Consider the following 18,714-nt stretch of genomic DNA (forward strand, 5'->3'; position numbering starts at 1 on the left):
GAATGCTAGAAAACTTCTAATGCAAACAACTCTATTTGGGATGATAAGCTTAATTTTACAAGCGATAAATATAAATAACTTTTTGTGGTTAATTGAATTTGTAATTACTCTTAGCCCTATTCTAAAATTTGTAGGCTGCTTCAGAAAAGAAAAAAAAAAATTCTTACTCATCTTTAATCTTCAAGTAAAAAGCAAATCTAATAAAATGAAAAACAAACAAACAAGTAAAAGACAGCAAACAAACAACATTTAACCAACTGATATTTAAACAAGGAATTCTTTCTTCTTCCTTTTTCTTCCCCCCCCCCCCCCCCCCCCCGGGGCTCATGGATTAGAGTTTTTGCTATTAACTGAAAGGTTTCAAGGGTCTGAATAAAATCCCAGACTTTTTTTTTTAATTAACCAAAGCCATATAATAAGATCACAGACTTTAACAATGAACAATAATTTGAAACTCAAGCAAAACCAATGACAAGATTAAAACAAACCAGAGAAATTTTTTCTTGGAAAGTAGATGAAAACTAAGTAAGAACTGCTATTAAAGGATATTATTAAAGGATTTAGAACATGTATACCTCTTTATTTATATGGGATCAGAGAGTCGATGACCTCCTCTATTCGCTTCGGATATTAAGTAAGAACTGCTATCAAAAGAATGAATTGATGAGAGAAATAACAGTGAATTGCAAAAGAGGAAGACTTAATCACGTACCCCTATTATACCCGATTTTTAAGATTTAATTTTGAAGTCCAGAATCAAGACAAAAGACGAAGCCTTAAAAAATATGCAGTGAGAATAATTAAGTTGAAGAAAGCACTAGTTTATGGCTCAGTGTTTCATATGCTGTAATGAAATAATTAAGTTGAAGTTTTTAACGAATAAATACATGTTGTGCTAGAATAATTTTAGAAGAATATTGGCTTATAGAGCATATTAGTAGGGATAAGATAGAATAAATGAAATAATAAAAAGCATAACTGATCAAGTCATTATTGATCTTACTTTGATTATTACATTGCACATTAGTTTCTTTCTAAAAATGTCATTCTTCATTCAAGCTTTTGCTTTATCTTTTATCAGGCATCCTACTGTTGATGCCCAAATCTGATCTAGTCTATTAGTGACTTAATATCAGACTTCTACACTAGCATTAGATTTATTTGGTAGAGAATCGATTGGTCAATTGTCAAGATGTCCTGCAACCACTAGCGATTAACCTGCGAATACCTGAAATCATAGAAGACGGTCAGAGGCGCTGGAAGTTTTTCCGGCGTGAACCCTCTAACGCTCAAGTCAGTTTCTGGGCCTTTGCCAAAAAACTTGTGCCACCACTCATATGGCTTAATAAACATTAACTTAAAAACCAAAAGCTTTTTGAGTAACTTGCAGAAAAATGAAATAGAGTGTAAAAGAAAGGATTTTCCATGAGAAGAAGAGAGAAAAAGATGCCTTACAGACCCCGAAAAAATAAATAAATCCTCCTTTTAAGGTCACGCCCCACTCCCCTCTTTTCCCCTTTGTTCTCCTCCACTTACGGAAGTTAAGGATGAGTAAAAGTAATGCCTCTACTCTCCATTTTTTTCTCCTTTTTCCGTTACCAAACACTAGTCCCCCAGTTTCTAGTGTTGAGAGTTTTAACGAATCAAGACTGGAAACTATATGAATTTTAAAGTGACCTTGATGTGGTTGGCATAAATCGGCTCGGGATTGCTAAAATTAACCTTACTATTTGCAAAAAATTTCAAGTTTTAAACTTTTACATGCCTTTAAATATACCATTTTCCTACTTGCATAATCATGTAAAGCAGGTTTCATAAGTTCACGTATTTATCTCACCTAAAGTAGGTTTTGAGACTTAGTCATTTATCTGCTTTAGAATATTTTTCACTCATATAACTCTTGCTCGCCTAATCTTGGTCGGGCAAGAGCAGGCAAACTTTGACTTCATCTCACTGCGAGGAGGTTTAAAGACTGTAAGCCTTTTACTTGAAGTACCCTTTGTTTTTTTTTTTTTTAACTTTCTGCTCGCCTTCACATGGTTGAGCAGATTCTGGCAAGCTTGATTTCTTATCTCGCCATCGAGCAGACTTTGAGACTTTAAAGTCTTTTGTGTGCCTTAGAAACTTTCTTGGGATTTTTGTTCTCTGCTCGCCTTTACATGGTCGAGCAGATTCTGGCGAGCTTGGCTTCCTGTCTCGCCATCAAGGAGGCTTTGCGACTTTGGAGCCTTTGCTTGCCTTAGAAACTTTTTTGGAACTTTTGTGGTCTGCTCGCCTTCGCTTAGTCGAGCAGATCCTGGCATGCTTGGCTTCCTGTCTTGCCATAAAATAGGCTTTGAGACTTTGGAGCCTTTGCTTGCCTTAGAAACTTTTTTGGAATTCTCATTTTTTGCTCGCCTTCACATGGTCGAGCAGATTCTGGCGAGCTTGGCTTCCTGTCTCGCCATTGAGGAGGCTTTGAGACTTTGAAGCCTTTGCTTGCCTTAGAAACTTTTTTGGAACTTTTGTGGTCTGCTCGCCTTCGCTTGGTCGAGCAGATCCTGGCATGCTTGGCTTCCTGTCTCGCCATAAAATAGGCTTTGAGGCTTTGGAGCCTTTGCTTGCCTTAGAAACTTTTTTGGAACTTTTGTGGTCTGCTCGCCTTCGCTTGGTCGAGCAGATCCTGGTATGCTTGGCTTCCTGTCTCACCATAAAACAGGCTTTGAGACTTTGGAGCCTTTGCGTGCCTTAGAAGATTTTTGAAACTTTTTTGGTCTGCTCGCTTTCGCTTGGTCGAGCAGATCCTGGCATGCTTGGCTTCCTGTCTCACCATAAAACAGGCTTTGAGACTTTGGAGCCTTTGCGTGCCTTAGAAGATTTTTGAAACTTTTTTGGTCTGCTCGCCTTCGCTTGGTTGAGCAGATCCTGGCATGCTTGGCTTCCTGTCTCGCCATAAAACAGGCTTTGAGACTTTGGAGCCTTTGCGTGCCTTAGAAGATTTTTGAAACTTTTTTGGTCTGCTCGCCTTCGCTTGGTCGAGCAGATCCTGGCATGCTTGCTTCCTGTCTCGCCATAAAACAGGCTTTGAGACTTTGGAGCCTTTGCGTGCCTTAGAAGATTTTTGAAACTTTTTTGGTCTGCTCGCCTTCGCTTGGTCGAGCAGATCCTGGCATGCTTGCTTCCTGTCTCGCCATAAAACAGGCTTTGAGACTTTGGAGCCTTTGCGTGCCTTAGAAGATTTTTGAAACTTTTTTGGTCTGCTCGCCTTCGCTTGGTCGAGTAAATGTGGCTTCCTGTCTCGCCATAAAACAAGCTTTGAGACTTTAGAGCCTTTGCGTGATGATGGGTGTCGAAGCCAACAAAAATAAATTCCTACTCTAAATAAATTGTGTATAGTGATTGAGCAGGGTCGTGTCCACAGAGATCGGTAATTATTTAAATCCTTTTGAAACGTAAAAATAAAATGGGGGTTTTGTTGACAATAATAAAAATCAAATTAAAATAACGAGAATGCAAATTAAAGTTGTAATTCAAATTGGAGAAAGCTCTGGTTGAAGGAATTAACTCAGCTTGATTCGACTACTGATCATTGATTCAAATAAAGATTATTATTACTTATGAATAGACCGGTTATAGCTATTGAGACCCTCTAATAGCCAATCTCTCCTTAACTAGTCGATAACCAAGGTACGACCGTTGGATATTTCCCTAATCAAATAGACAACCCTAGATACGATCATAAGATTTAATCAATTGACAGCCTGAAAAACCAGAGAGACCCAAATCCTAATCAACACATATGATGATTCATTTAAATTAGATTGTTTATTCTCACAACACAACTCTCTGCTATGTTATTTGTCACAAATATTAAATTCTTCATACGATGAATCCTTTAATTGACAATAGATTAAGTTGATAATTAAATAGTGGCCAATTACCTAATTAACAAACATAATCATGAAACTAATTCAGAGAATAAACAAATACCCAAAGAGCAATAAAACAATTAAAGCACAAGAAAGATCTCACAGTAGTGATGAATCAAAGCTTCATTATCCTTCAACCAGAAAATAAGTTTAGTTCTCCATAGAGAGAAGAGAAAAATTAGCTCTAGGGTTTCTTTCTTTTTCTCCAATCCCAAAAAATCCCCCTTTTCACAATAGATTCCTCCCTTAAATACTCTCTCTCTCTTCTCTTTTAGAGTTCTATTTAAAATAAAATACTAATATTTGAAATATTAAATTCGTAATAAAAAAATAGCCAAAAATACAAAACACGTTAAACTAAAAACTGCAAGTCCGCAGTTGACAGCACGCGCCCACGCCTTATCAACAAAGTTCTTCTGCCGCTCATAATTTCTCCAAGAAAACAATCATCCTTAAACATCATCTTATAGCTCAATTTTATCACCAATCAATAGAATTGCACCTACAAAAGTAAAACACAAGTAAATCACTATTATTAAATGCAAAACATCGATATTAAGGGAAGTAAACAATGCAAAACTAGTGCATAAATTGCACTCTAACACGTGCCTTCAATGTGCTCTTATTTGAGGTTTTTGCTTTAAATCCTTACATATGGATAACCATCAAAAATTTAATTTCGGACTTGTAACTTATAACTTGTCCAGAAAATAGCTCTCATTTACAACTTGCGCTTTAGCTATTTATATATGTTTGGGCCTTTGATGGATAAACATCCTTGGTGTTTTTATTACCATCTATAATATTTGGTTAGCAATATTATTAAAGACCTTTGCTAAAGGTGCAGAGCACCATTTACCAACACTAAAGATATTAAAATTTATATATAAAATAAATCATATTATATAAAATATGTAATCAACAAATAAATGGTACCATAAAAGTTTAAGCAAAGTCATATCACTGTATCAAGGAAATACGATCTCATGCTAACCCAAGTTCCATCAATCCTTCGGTCAAGCATGTTGTGTGCTAATATATGACTATGCTATATATTCTATAATATGTAATCTTAACTATTTTCTATTAACGACTTAATAAGTCAAAACCCCATCCATCAGATTTTTGAAGTCAAGTAGTGGATTTAAAGGATAAATATAAAACTGAGGTATTAGAACAAGTGCACCTGAGATTGTGCTCTGCATTATTTCATTAGTACTTCATCAAACAAATCTCGAGCTTGACTCTGCTTTGCTCCCTTCTTAGAATTATTCTTGCAATATTTTAACATGGGCACAAAACGGATAAAATATGAAGGAAACAAAAATCCAACTTCATCAATTCTTTGAAGCTTGAAGACATGCCTATCAAGCATATATGTAGTGTATGTAGTGTAATCAGCAACAAACTCACTTTTGAACTTTCATATCCCTTGAGGCGATTTAACGAATAGCTCCTGATTTGAATTTTAACAATTCGGCCTCAACTTGTAATGAACCGAGTTTCATACCAGAATTGTCTAAATACTTTCCCTGCATATTCTTCACATGAAAACTAGCAGCATGATTGATTGATGGGGTGTAAAACCAGCAGGAAATATCTTGAAGAAACCACAGATCCGTGGATTTTTTATGCTTACCACCAAATGAATTTAACAATTTGTGTGATCTTTATTTTAAGAAATTGAACATTGCTAATACCGCAAATCGATTGCTCTTTTGAACAGACTTTATATCTTGAGTTCGATGAAAAGAGAACAATCAATCAAGAAATATAAATACATCAGCAAAATAATGATGGTAGCAGCATTACACATCTAATTAGCCATAACGAAGCTGAATAATTAGCCATAATAAATCTGAAATGTTAACATTATGTCAAGCATGTTGTTGGAAAATACTAAATTAATTCATTTGCAAGTATAATAGCATGTAATCTTGAATTATGAATGAAGCCCATTCTAACAAGCTAATTTTGTGAAGGAACATTATCAACGAATTCCAAGGGATAATATTCAATTTCAGCAAATATATCATGCACGGTATTGAAACATGCATGTTATTAAAGAATTTCCAAGCATCTCTCAGTTGATAAATCAATCATCATAGCAATTGGAAATTGAATTTTAATGACAATATACTTAAAGCAATAAATAAGCCAAAACCTTTACAGGTAAGCATTCCATCCAGCCTTGATTGGCTTCCGTGTTTGAGCCAGCTTATCAATTTGTGCATGATAATATTATGCCTTTGGCTTGGCCGGATGCAAAATTGGTAGAGACAAGAAGTTGGCTTTTTGTATCGATTCCCCACAGACGGTGCCAAATGTTGATGCCCAAATCTGATCTAGTCTATTAGCGACTTAATATCAAACTTCTACACCAGCATTAGATTTATTTGGTAGAGAATCGATTGGTCAATCGTCAAGATGTCCTGCAACCACTAGCGATTAACTTGCGAATATTTAAAATCATAGAAGACGGTCAGAGGCGCCGAAAGTTTTTCCGGCGTGAACCCTCCGACGCTCAAGTCAGTTTCTGGGCCTTTGCCAAAAAACTTGTGCTACCACTCATATGGCTTAATAAACATTACCTTAAAAACCAAAAGTTTTTTGAGTAATTTGCAGAAAAATGAAATAGAGTGTAAAAGAAAGGATTTTCCATGAGAGGAAGAGAGAAAAAGATGCCCTGCAGACCCCGAAAAAATAAATAAATCCTCCTTTTAAGGTCATGCCCCACTCCCCTCTTTTCCCCTTTGTTCTCCTCCACTTATTGAAGTTAAGGATGAGATAAAAGTAATGCCTCCACTGTCCATTTTTTTTCTCCTTTTTCCGTTACCAAACACCTACAAATCTTATCCCTACTAATATCCTCTATAAGCCAATATTCTTCTAAAATTATTAAATGCCATTCTTCATTCAAGCTTTCATGGACATTATTTACAAATTGTTCTTGTATTTGACAGAAAAATGAAAACGCCTCGTCATACAAAACTGGATGAACAAATCTTCTGTTTAATTGTGATAAAATAATAAATTCCATTAACAGATTCAGCTGTATGTTAATGTGAGGGATTTGATCAGATGATCATATAATTTACTACACGCTTTAAGAAGAACAAGAATTGATGACTTAAAAATTAAAAAATAAACAAATAAAGAGTAGATACAAAGAATGTTATTTGCAATCACCAAACTGAAGAACATGGGAATGATAACAGAGGACGGTTGATGCAACATTATGAAGTCAAAATTAAGAAAGGCCTTTTTTCCTTTTTTTTTTTTACATTATTCTATTTAATCTTACATAAGGCGCACACTACGAATATAAATTAAATTCATAATTAAGAATAAACGATAAACCCTAACAATCATCTAGCAAGTACCGTGTAGACTGCATCAAAAATTTAGATTTAAATTTTTACAATCACCAAATGGAAAAACAGGGGACTGAAAACAAAGGAGCCCTGTTTCCAGAAACCGGGGAGTTTCCGGGTTTCTGGAAACAAACTCAGAAACGAATGAACTGGCTGCCGGCGGTACTTTCTAGATAAATCGCTTGGTGTATATAAGCTTTCATGGTCTGGTTTTAGTCTGGTTAGGTTCAGCCACTGTGACTGTTAGGGATTCTCGTAAACTGAATTTAAAGTTGCGGCTTAAAGTGTTTACCAACTTAAAACCAGAGCTATAAAGTGTTTGATGAATTATTTTTTAATTTAAAAAAAAAAAACTGATTTAGCGGGATAAAATAATGCTCCATTCCGTTTAGTATGTGAAGTCCAGAGTATTACCTACTACTAACTAAATCCGCTTGATTCACAAGACTACCAAGAGATAACTGAATCTTCAATGTAATAAAATAATAATCAGCCTCACAGGATACATAAAAAGCTCATTTATCACAATCATATCCTAGTGCATCATAAATTTAGATTATTTACTTTTACTATTAGGAAACCTACTTATATAAGGCGCAAACCACAAATTCTAAATTAAATACCTAACTAGGAATAAAAGATAAACCCTAACAGTCATACACCAGGTGCCGTGTAGCCTGCATCATAAATTCTGATTTAAATATTTGCAATCACCGAACAGAAAAACAGGGGAACGAAAACAGAGGAGCCCTATTTTTCCATTTTTTTAACCCTTAACTCTTGCTCTTCTAATTATATTTTTCCTTGGAATTTCAAGTATGAGATGAATTTGGAGAAAGTAAATAAATTTGAATTACGTGAAAAATTCTAATTTTTTTAACCCTTAACAGTTGGTATATTTTTTTTAGGTCATATATTAATAATTTCTTTTAAAAAAAATTTATAATATCAATTAATATTATAACCTACAGATTAATACAGATAAAAATATGATTGATTTATCTCCACCACCTAAGTCTTAGCCAAATTTAATTAAAGATTAATTTAATAAATTACCGAAAATAATAAAGTAAACGAAAAATAAAGCACGCAATTAAGTAATCATGCTTCTAAAGGGCTAATTAACCATAATAGGCATAGGTATTAATTTGACTTCTATGAAAGTCCCTTCTAGTTTCTCAAAATTCAAAAATTACAATAAAAAGCCAAAGAAAAAGTCAATGCTTCTAAAGTAGAAAAGTTTGAGTACTAGATAGGCTGCCCAAAATACATTTTCATTACTCACATATCTCTATAGAAAGTAATTTTTTTAATAAAAACAACCTATTTGGCTAATATTCAGTCGTCTTTTTTGTTGATGGAATTATCCTCTTAACAATATTTTAAAAAGTTTACATGAATATTCCTTTTTTTTTAAAAAAAAGAATTAATAACGTGTATTGTTAGGATAAAAATGATCATCAATACGTATGTATATAGGCACAAATATATGAAAAAAAATCAAGTTTAAGTACAATGTATAGGTCAATGCCTAAGAGTCAAGCCTAAATTAGGGCAACATATAACTACAAAATACAATTTCGTACACTACAAAATTTTGATATCAGCAGTAGGGGTATAAAAAAATCATTGTTGCCAAAAATCCAAAAGCTAACTAGAGGTTTGGTTTTGTTTCAAAAATTAAAAAAACAAGTCAATTCGTAAAATCAAAAACAGAAAAAGAAAAACAAAATATAGAGGAATTTACAGTTTAAAAAGAAAAACCAAGCCAAAACGAAATTGAATCGAAAGTCGAACCAACTCAGTTCAGTTTGATTTGAATTTTATTTTATAAAAAAAAATGATCGGAACCAACTAAACTGTATTATGTTATAAATTATTATATAACATAAATTTTTGAATACCTTTGTGACGAGCACAATTTAAAATTTTATGATTTTAAATTTTAACATTAATGGAGAGTTAATACTCCACCATTTTCCAATTTTTACAATACATATTACTAGTTTAGATATGCTGTATATTATTGTTATAATTTTTCGAGCAAGATAATATTTGTCAATTGGTGTTATGACATCAAAATACTTGGTATTAGTTAGTGCTAAGTGCTTCTTTTTCTTAAAAAAAGCGGTTCCTTAGTTTTAAAACAAAAATCATTATCCTGAAATTCTCCATTTGCTTTGTTAACAGATATAACAAAATAAAGTGATAAAAGTTTAATTTATAAAACTTCGGCATTTATATCTATCAGATTCAACACTTTAGTGTCATAGATTTATTTCGGTGGAGCACGATGTGGGTCGGGCCAGGCTTAGAATTTTAAGCACGAGAGCCTTAAAAATATGATATGATTAGAGATGGACTGAGCACAGCACGATGAAAATGCCCACAATAAGCACATTATATTTTTTTTTTATTGAAAATAAACTTAAAATTTTATGTTTTATAAATAACTTGAAGTTGAATTTTTTAAATTCATTTAATTCTTAGTTTAAAAAAATATTATAATTAATTTATATTCATAATTTATTAAATAAATAATTGATATCATGATTTTAATGAATAAAATTATAAATATCACGATTTTATAAATATGCATTAATATTATTGTGAACTATGATCTATGACTCTATGTAACTCTAAGTTAACAATTAAGTTAGCCCTTAAGAAAATATTATTATTATTGTTGTTGTTGTTGTTGTTGTTGTTGTTGTTGTTGAGTATTAAAAAAATTATAATACTAAGAGATCAAACTTAGTAATTAATATTAAATTTTCTTACTATTATTAGTTTATTATTATTGAATATAAACTTGAGTTTTGATTTTTTGATTCTATTAAATTTGAATAAAAGTATAGACCTAAGAAAAATATATAGACTTGAAAAAAATATGCCAACAGTTTAGTATGCCCCTTAAAAAATTTAAAAAAAAAAAGAAAAAAACTTAGTGAGCTTTTTTTCTTAGGCATGGCACGGCATGTATCGGCATGTGTGCTAGGCCGAACCTAAACAAAAAAATAAATAAATAAATCTTGACACGACACAACACAAGCATAAGCACGCATGGGCCTTACTTACCGCCCGACCCATTGAGCATCTCTAACTGTATCTATCTCCGCCATAATAAATTAAACATCGGGTAACTACTAGACTAGGCATTAGCACATAAACTAACTAACTATAGTACCAAAAAGAATGATGCGACATTGTAAAAGAGATGGGGCAAAGGGCAGAATGGGAAACGAATGAACCAAATAATAGTATATAATAATATGAATTTGGTAAAAATAAAAAATAAATAAAGTAAAGTGGTGACACGTACCTCCTTTTATTTCTCGATCGAGTAGTGCAGAAAGTGGAGTGTGTGTGTGTGTGTTAATTGTGAAATGTCAGCCAATTTTTTCTCTCTCATTCTGAAACAGCTCAGCAGGAATGGTGTACACTAGAGACGTCTGTCTGTCAGTCAGAACTGCCAAAAGAGCAAAACGGGTGCACGTACAAATTAAAGCAGCCAATCAGCGATATATTTCAGTTACTTAAAGCTAGCACAGAGGGAACAAGCAATGTGCAGGGCCAAAAGAGATGAGACCCCTGAACCCGAACCCTCCTGAATGATCTGATCACATCTGATTCGATGTCTCGAGTCATTAGATTTAACATATTTTAAAAATATTTCTCAGTTAATATGTGATTTAATTAAAGGTCAAGTTTACATCTGAAACTGAACTTATTAAAAATTAATTTGAAATAACATCTAAGCTATCTATTTGTTTATAATAAAATTTAATTGTCATATCAGAATTATTTTCCGTTAGACTTTACAATAAGTTAATCCCAAATAAATTGACAATTTCAATTTTAAAGTTAGTTTGTAACTTTAAAATAATTTTCTAATAAAAATTTAATCTGAAACATCTGCAATAATATCAAGTATTTTGATGTCATAACACCAATGTTTCACATGCACACACAAGTCATATATAAGTTAATAAAAACATCATTTGTTATTAACAAAATCATGTTAATTTTTAATTCTTAAATTAACTCCCTGTTAAATTTTGGCTAAATCATTATTGCAATTTATAAATTAATATTTATAAAAAATTATGAATCATCCAAAAAGCTGCTTGATATAGATTAATTTCATGGTCATCAATTTTTTTTTTATTTATACACCTTTAAATTATCACTTGTATCATATGAAAAGACTATATTACCCCTCTAACATCATCATATTTAAACGGCAACTAAGCTATGGTGAACGACATTATATTTTGTCAACTTAAGATGAATGACTGATATACGCTAAAAGTATTGTAGTAAATTTGATAATAAAGTATACAATTGATAATTTTCCTATTTATAATTTATCCCCTTAATTATGAGTAATTTTGTTTTTGTCTTCATTTGTCCCTTTCCTACAAAACCATTACTAATGTACAAGTTACATATATAAAACATTCTTCTTTAATCAAGTTTGGAATATTTTCATCCTTATGTAAAATTATGCATATATCTTTTGAGTTTCTCAATTGTACTTGAAAAAAAAAATTACATTTAATCACGGTTGGTTATCCATAAAAAATTTTAGGTGGAAAGTTCACGCGTTTTAAAATTTAATTGTGGAATTATATTACATTTATTATTTAGTTTCAATTTAATCATGTATCAAATTCATGTTTTAAAACATGTGGAAATTTATAATATATAATGATTCTATGTAAATATATTATCTCATTTCTTCATTCTTTTGTTATTAGTTCTCCTCCACTGCATTAGATATATTTTGAAGTTTTCTAATGTAAATGTTACTAACAAATACGCATTGAATAATTATCGGGTAGTTTATATTATAATTTAATAATAGCCACAACATAAATGTACAATTTGGTGATAGTAAATGACATTACATGAAAATGAAATCATCATGTTGCAAACAAGATGCAACCAAGGGATTGCAAACAATGTTAAGTTACTATTGGGTCACTTGAACTCCTGGGCTCTCTCCTGTGTAATTTATATTAGACTGTCGCGTACAAAACGCAGACATATATATACATACAAGTAGTGCTTTGGCAACAGACACAATAACCAAGAAGCAGCCCTTGTTTTCAAATTCATTCAAATGCCAGCCTGCAGTTTTGAATCCTTCAAATGCCAGCCTGCAGTTTTGAATCCTTCAAATTGTGCTCCACCTTTTGAGGGGACGATGAAGAGTGAAAGAAGAGACAAATGGCAGAATATCATCCATTGCAATGCCTCGTTTCTTATATTTCCATGCCCGAACAGCAAATTCCACCAATCTTTTTGCTGCCTTTTCCCTATCCACTACTGAAGAAACAATCTCCACCGCCTCTTGGTTCGAAATCACATCCCAAACCTGAAGAACAATCCATAATTGATCTTTCAAACATTGACATTAGTTCAGATCAAAAGATAATTCCAATATGTGGATACGTACCCCGTCCGATGCCAGAATGACAAATTGGTCTCGTGTTGTTATGTTTCTTTGCGTTACATGGAGCACGGAGATTAGGCCATAGTCCTTGACACAGTAATCACCCAAGGCTCTTGATATGGCTAGTCCCGGAGTCTCACCATTCGGCATCCAGACTCTGTATACGCCCGGCTCATCATTTAAGCAAAACACAAGCCCTTTGGACTGCGTTATTCGCTCCGCTTCCTCTGTATAGGCCAGTGAAGACAAGAACCCGTACGCAGACCTTAAAACACACCCATATATACACCTACACGAGGCAGAAATATTTAAGAGAAGATGAGATAATTGAGATCTGATTGGTAAAATATTGTTAATTAGTAAAAAATAATTAATATACTTGCTATTTAAGTATTTTACTAATATTTTAAACATCGGTATTCAATGATGTTAATATGTGATTTTAATATTAAATTTATGTTCTCATTTATAACAGTATGGTCATCAGTATTCACAACACATCATATATTAATGTATGGGTTTATTAATATTAACAAACATTTATTTCCAAATAAATATGGTAGCCTTAGTATTTAAGAATATTCTTTATTGTCTAGTCGTCTGTCCAAGGAAGAACGGGCCATCATCAAATTTATCAAGGGCCTTCTCTAAGTAATCAAAAGCAGGACCTGTGACAAATTAAAACTTTTTCCGTGAGTTCAGCACATATATATACATATTCAAAATGCATTCTATTATAAACAAGTAAGCAAGTTTCAAATCCTACCAGCTTGTTTTGCTGGGTCTCCTTTGAATGAAGTATACACATCGTTGGTGAAGGTATCGATGTGGGAAAACAGTTCATCAGCAAACTTTCGTTTCTCAGGATCCTACAATATTTTCACAACATTACTTTACTCAAAGTTGAGAGAGAGAGAGAGAGAGAGAGAAGCTTTTATTAAAAGCAACAATGTAATCAGCAAAATCTTACATCAGGTAAAAGTGAAGGCCCTTCAAAATTGCTGTCAACATATTTAATCAAATCAAGAGATTCTCCAATAACTTTGCCATTGTGCTCCAGTGCTGGAACCTGTAAAGAAGAACTCTAATAGGTAAATATACTTCATAACTCCAGCAATGATCTCTAATCTTGCACGAAAATGTAACAATCAGTTTAACTCTTTCGTTGTGTTTTCTTGCAAGCAAGCAACTTGCTCAAATCAGAATATGTTAAGATTTTACTAGGCACACAAAGCACAAAGACACCATTCCAATTTTATTCAGGAACTCCTCCGCACAGATTACAAGCATTTCAATTTCAAAGATGGGGCATAAGTGTTGGAGAATTAACAAATAAAACACACAAAAAACACACTATTTTATTTCTTCAACAACACTCCTCACCAATTACAACTCTTATCTTTCACTCTCTACACCTTAGAGATTTTGCTACTTCACTTGATGATTAAACCAAAGGGGAGAGGGGGTATTTATACATGAAACAAACTAATCACAACCATTCATTTATTCAACTAATACACAAATCCTCACCATCCATTAAAACCTACCACTCACCTACTTCACCAACCACACCTAACACACCTAACACAAATAATTCAAACCTCACCAACCATACCTACTCATGGAACCTTCCATGAGTTGGGCTTGATTTGGATCAAGTTTATGATCCAACACCTCCCCTTAAACTTGATCCTGTGACACCAAGCAAACTTCTGAATCTTATAAAGTCTTCTTGCTTGAGTGGCTTAGTGAAGATATCAGCTGTTTGATCATGTGATTTTACATACTTGATTTGCACTTCTTTTGTTGCAATACACTCTCTTATAAAATGATAGCGAGTGTCTATGTGTTTACTTCGATCATGAAAGACTGGATTCTTGGATAGGGCAATTGCTGATTTGTTATCAACACAAATCTCGGTTGGCTCTTCTTGTGCCAAACTCAACTCCTTCAGCAAATTTCTGAGCCAAATTGCATGACAAACACTTGATGTGGCAGCTACATATTCAGCTTCACAGGTGGATAGCGTGACAATTGGTTGCTTCTTTGACATCCATGTGAAAGCAGTATCTCCCATGAAGAACACAAATCCTGTGGTGCTCTTTCAATCATCTACATCTCCACCCCAATCGCTATCGCTATATCCAACAAGCTTATAGTCATTAGAAAATGAGTACAGCAAGCTGAAATTAGTTGTACCTTTGATGTAGCGAAGGATTCTTTTTGCAGCTTTAAAATGGGTGGTCTTTGGATTCTCCATGTATCGGCTCACAAGTCCAACAGCATAAAGGATATCTGGTCTTGTGCATGTCAAATAACGTAGGCTTCCAACCAAACTTTTAAAGAATGTTGGATCTATATCTTCGCCTTCATCAAGTTTGGATAACTTGACTCCGCATTCCACTGGCGTGCTTATAGGCTTGCAATAATTCATCTTGATCCTTTTGAGAATCTCCTTTGCATAGCTTTCTTGGGAGATAAATATGTCTTCTTCCTTTTGCTTGACTTCAATGCCGAGGTAATATGCCATCAGTCCGATGTCAGTCATCTCGAACTCTTTGATCATCACTCTCTTGAACTCTTCAAACAAGCTTGGATTACTTCCAGTAAAGATGAGATCATCCACACACAGGCACACAATCAAAATATCTCCATCTTTTTCTTTGACGTAGAGAGCATGTTCATATGGGCATTTAGTGAAGCCTTTCTCTTGAAAATACTTGTCAATTCTGCTATTCCATGCCCTTGGTGCTTGCTTTAACCCGTAGAGAGCTTTCTTCAATCTCAAAACTTTGTCTTCATGTCCTTTCACCACATAGCCTATTGGTTGTTCGATGTAAACTTCTTCTTCAAGGAATCCATTCAAGAAAGCAGACTTCACATCCATTTGAAAAATCTTCCATTTGTTCTGAGCAGCCAAAGAAATAATAAGTCTAATAGTTTCAAGTCGAGCTACAGGAGCAAATACCTCGTCATAGTCTATGCCAGCCTTTTGACTATAGCCTTTTGCAACTAGCCTTGCCTTGTGCTTTTCAATTTCTCCCTTCGCATTTCTTTTTGTTTTATACACCCATTTGACACCGATCGCCTTGTGACCTTTTGGAAGAGTAGTAAGCTCCCAAGTATCATTCTTCACAATGGCTTTGATTTCTTCATCCATTGCAGTTCTCCACTTCTCATCTAGTATAGCTTCTTAGAAGTTGACTGGCTCACAATCAGCAAAGAGGCAAAAGAGAGTGAGATTATCATGTCTCTCAGTTACCTCATAGAGATCTTGAAGACTCCTTGTACGTTCTTCGATTCTTTCATTTAAGAAAGACGGCGGTGAATCTCTGCATGTGGTTGGTGCTGGTGAGATAGGTGGAGTAGCAAGCTATTGTTGTTCGTCTACTTGTTTTATCTGTGTATGATCATTTTCTTCAATGGGAAAGAAGTTGAAGTCATCCACACCAGAGCCAAAATCCCATTCTCCTTCTTCATCAAAAATTACATCTCGACTGATCACGATCTTCCCGTTGTTTGGATTGTAAAGCTTGTATCCTTTGGAGTTGTTGTCGTAGCTGATGAAGATGAACTTCTCACTTTTGTCATCCAGCTTGGCTCTACTTTCGTCTGGTACATATACATGGGCAATGCTTCCGAAAACTCTTAGATGGGTGATGCCGGGTTTTCTTCCACTCCAAGCTTCTTGTGGCGTCTTGCCCCACACGCTTCTTGTTGGAGATCGATTGGATAAGTAGACTGCACATGCAACTGCTTCAGCCCAAAATTCTTTAGGTAGCCTCTTACTCTTAAGCATGCTTCTTGCCATGTCGAGGATGGTTCTGTTCTTCCTTTCTGCAACACCATTTTGTTGGGGGGATCTTGGAACTGTCAAAGGGCGTCGAATTCCATTTGCTTCACAAAACTCTAAAAATTCTTTGGAAGTGAACTCACCACCTCGATCAGATCTCATGGCTTTAATCTGGTATCCACTTTCTTTTTCCACTGCAGCTTTAAACTTCTTGAAAGCTTCAAAGACTTCTGATTTTTGCTTCAAAAAATACACCCAAGTTTTTCTTGAAAAATCATCTATGAAGAGAAGGAAGTAGTTACTTTTACCAAGGGAGTTTGGCTTGAATGGACCGCACACATCAGTATGAATAAGCTCGAGTGGCTTCTGAGCTCTTGAGTTTGACTCCTTTGGAAAGCTCTTTCTGAACTGCTTGCCAAGTAAACATCCTTCACAAAGTTGATCAGGGTGATTGATGTATGGTAAGCCTTTCACCATGTTCTTCTTAGATAGTAGCTCCAGTCCTCCAAAGTTGAGATGCCCATATCGAAGATGCCAAGTCCAGGATTGATCTTTGTGACAGGCTTTGAGACATTTTGCAACATCATTTTGAATATTTAATGGAAACATTCTATTCTTTGACATTTTCACCTTTGTAATTAGATTTCCTTTATCATCTCTTAGGAAAAGACTATAATCTTTTAAGTGAATATCATAGCCTTTTTCAAAAAGTTGACCCAAACTAAGAATGTTGCTTTTCATATTGGGCACATAGTAAACATTCGAAATTATTTGGTGACTACCATCTTTTGCACGAAAAAGAATGTTACCTCTACCCTTCACTGGTACTTTTGAATCATCTCCAAAAGCAACACTGCCATTCACAGATTCACTTAGCTGCACGAACATGCTTTTGTTCCCACTCATATGATTGCTAGCACCTGTGTCAAGATACCATGTATTTTCTTGACCCCCACTTGTGTCATTGCGTGCTAGTAAAAGTGTGCCATCTTCACCATTTTTCTCTTCAGCATAGTTCACTCTCTCCTCAATTCTAGTGCTTGGAGCTCTGCATTCTGAAGCATAATGCCCAAACTTTTGACAATTATAGCACTGTACTTGAGATTTGTCATACCCTCGATCTTGGATTGCCTCTGCCTCGTCCTCTGCTTGAGCTTTCTCCTTTTGGCCATAATTGGAGTTGTTATTGAAATTCCCAACCCTCGTCCATGACCCACGACCTCTACCTCGTCCCTCGACCTCTACCTCGGACATAGTGTCTTCTCTCGTTGTCGGAGCTTTCTTCTCTTTTCTTTGGATTGACTTCCATCTTGAGAAGTTGTTCTTCGATTCCCTGCTTCTTTTTTTGTTTCTCTTCATAGGCTTGTAACCTTCCTTAAAGTTGCTCGATCGTCATATCTTCCACGAACCTTCTTTACTTGCTCCGCTCCTTTGTAAGAGGTCTCTAGTTTCTCCCATGCTTCTTTTGAGGAGGTTGTACCAGCAATCTTTTCAAAAGCATCTTCATCTAATGATTGAAAGATGAGATACTTTGCTTTATTCTCTTTCTTCTTCAAGTCTTTTAAATTCTCCTTCTGCGCCGCAGTTAAAGTGGCTTCATTTTCTGGCACAATAAAGCCTTTCTCCACGACATCCCATACGTCATGTGCACCCAATAGAGCTTTCATTTTAATACTCCAATTGTCAAACTTACTTCCCTTTAATTGTGGAACTTAAAATGACATCATACCATTGTTTGCCATAACTCACAAATTGAGTGAAAATTTGGAGATTCTGAAAGCACAGATGGATCCGGCACGTCGAAAAACCTTGGGAAGGACTCGAGTCAACTTTCAGTCAACGGTCAACGTCGGTCAACGGTCAACACCGGCTTGGTAGTCTTGGTTTGGTCCGGATTGGTTCAGCTCCAGTTGGCTCGGTTCGACTCGGCTCGGTTCAGCTCGGCTCGGCTTGGTTCAGTTCGGCTCAGCTTGGTTCAACTCGGTGAGTCGACTCAGCTTCAGGACAGAAAACTTCCGATGGCAAGTGTGGGTGCGTTCGGTCTCGGATCGGGATGATTTTTGCGGCGTCACGTTCCTCTCGTCAAGATCTTCGATTTGATATGCTATATGACTATATATAGCATCAAACACTAGCTCTGATACCACTTTGTTGGAGAATTAACAAATAAAACACACAAAA

The 18,714-nt window shown here is 34.8% G+C and overlaps 2 protein-coding genes across 2 annotated transcripts; both read right to left on the reverse strand.

Annotated features, from left to right (window-relative positions):
* Positions 1–12,125: 12,125 nt before the first annotated feature.
* LOC112098472 (probable protein phosphatase 2C 73) lies at positions 12,126–12,980 on the reverse strand. Its single transcript, XM_024184884.1, has 2 exons — positions 12,744–12,980; positions 12,126–12,662 (listed from the first exon to the last, which is right to left on the reverse strand). The coding sequence occupies exons 1-2, from the start codon at positions 12,888–12,890 to the stop codon at positions 12,462–12,464; spliced, it is 348 nt and encodes a 115-aa protein (XP_024040652.1). The 5' UTR covers positions 12,891–12,980; the 3' UTR covers positions 12,126–12,461.
* Positions 12,981–13,304: 324 nt separating this feature from the next.
* LOC18042783 (glutathione S-transferase L3) lies at positions 13,305–14,030 on the reverse strand. Its single transcript, XM_024183675.1, has 4 exons — positions 13,986–14,030; positions 13,711–13,824; positions 13,507–13,609; positions 13,305–13,408 (listed from the first exon to the last, which is right to left on the reverse strand). The coding sequence occupies exons 1-4, from the start codon at positions 14,028–14,030 to the stop codon at positions 13,326–13,328; spliced, it is 345 nt and encodes a 114-aa protein (XP_024039443.1). The 3' UTR covers positions 13,305–13,325.
* Positions 14,031–18,714: the final 4,684 nt, after the last annotated feature.

The sequence above is a fragment of the Citrus clementina genome, unplaced genomic scaffold, assembly GCF_000493195.1.
Source record: "Citrus clementina cultivar Clemenules unplaced genomic scaffold, Citrus_clementina_v1.0 scaffold_5, whole genome shotgun sequence".
NCBI lineage: Eukaryota > Viridiplantae > Streptophyta > Magnoliopsida > Sapindales > Rutaceae > Citrus > Citrus x clementina.

What these genes read in the sequence shown, in the direction of transcription:
- LOC112098472 (XM_024184884.1), bottom strand. Translation starts at nt 12,890, where the DNA reads ATGCCGAATGGTGAGACTCCGGGACTAGCCATATCAAGAGCCTTGGGT. An exon ending in TCATTCTGGCATCGGACGGG is followed by an intron (nt 12,663 to 12,743) that starts GTACGTATCCAC and finishes ATTGTTCTTCAG; the next exon opens with GTTTGGGATGTGATTTCGAA.
- LOC18042783 (XM_024183675.1), bottom strand. Translation starts at nt 14,030, where the DNA reads ATGCTTGTAATCTGTGCGGAGGAGTTCCTGAATAAAATTGGAATG. An exon ending in TCCTGAATAAAATTGGAATG is followed by an intron (nt 13,825 to 13,985) that starts GTGTCTTTGTGC and finishes TTTACCTATTAG; the next exon opens with AGTTCTTCTTTACAGGTTCC. An exon ending in GGCCTTCACTTTTACCTGAT is followed by an intron (nt 13,610 to 13,710) that starts GTAAGATTTTGC and finishes AAAATATTGTAG; the next exon opens with GATCCTGAGAAACGAAAGTT.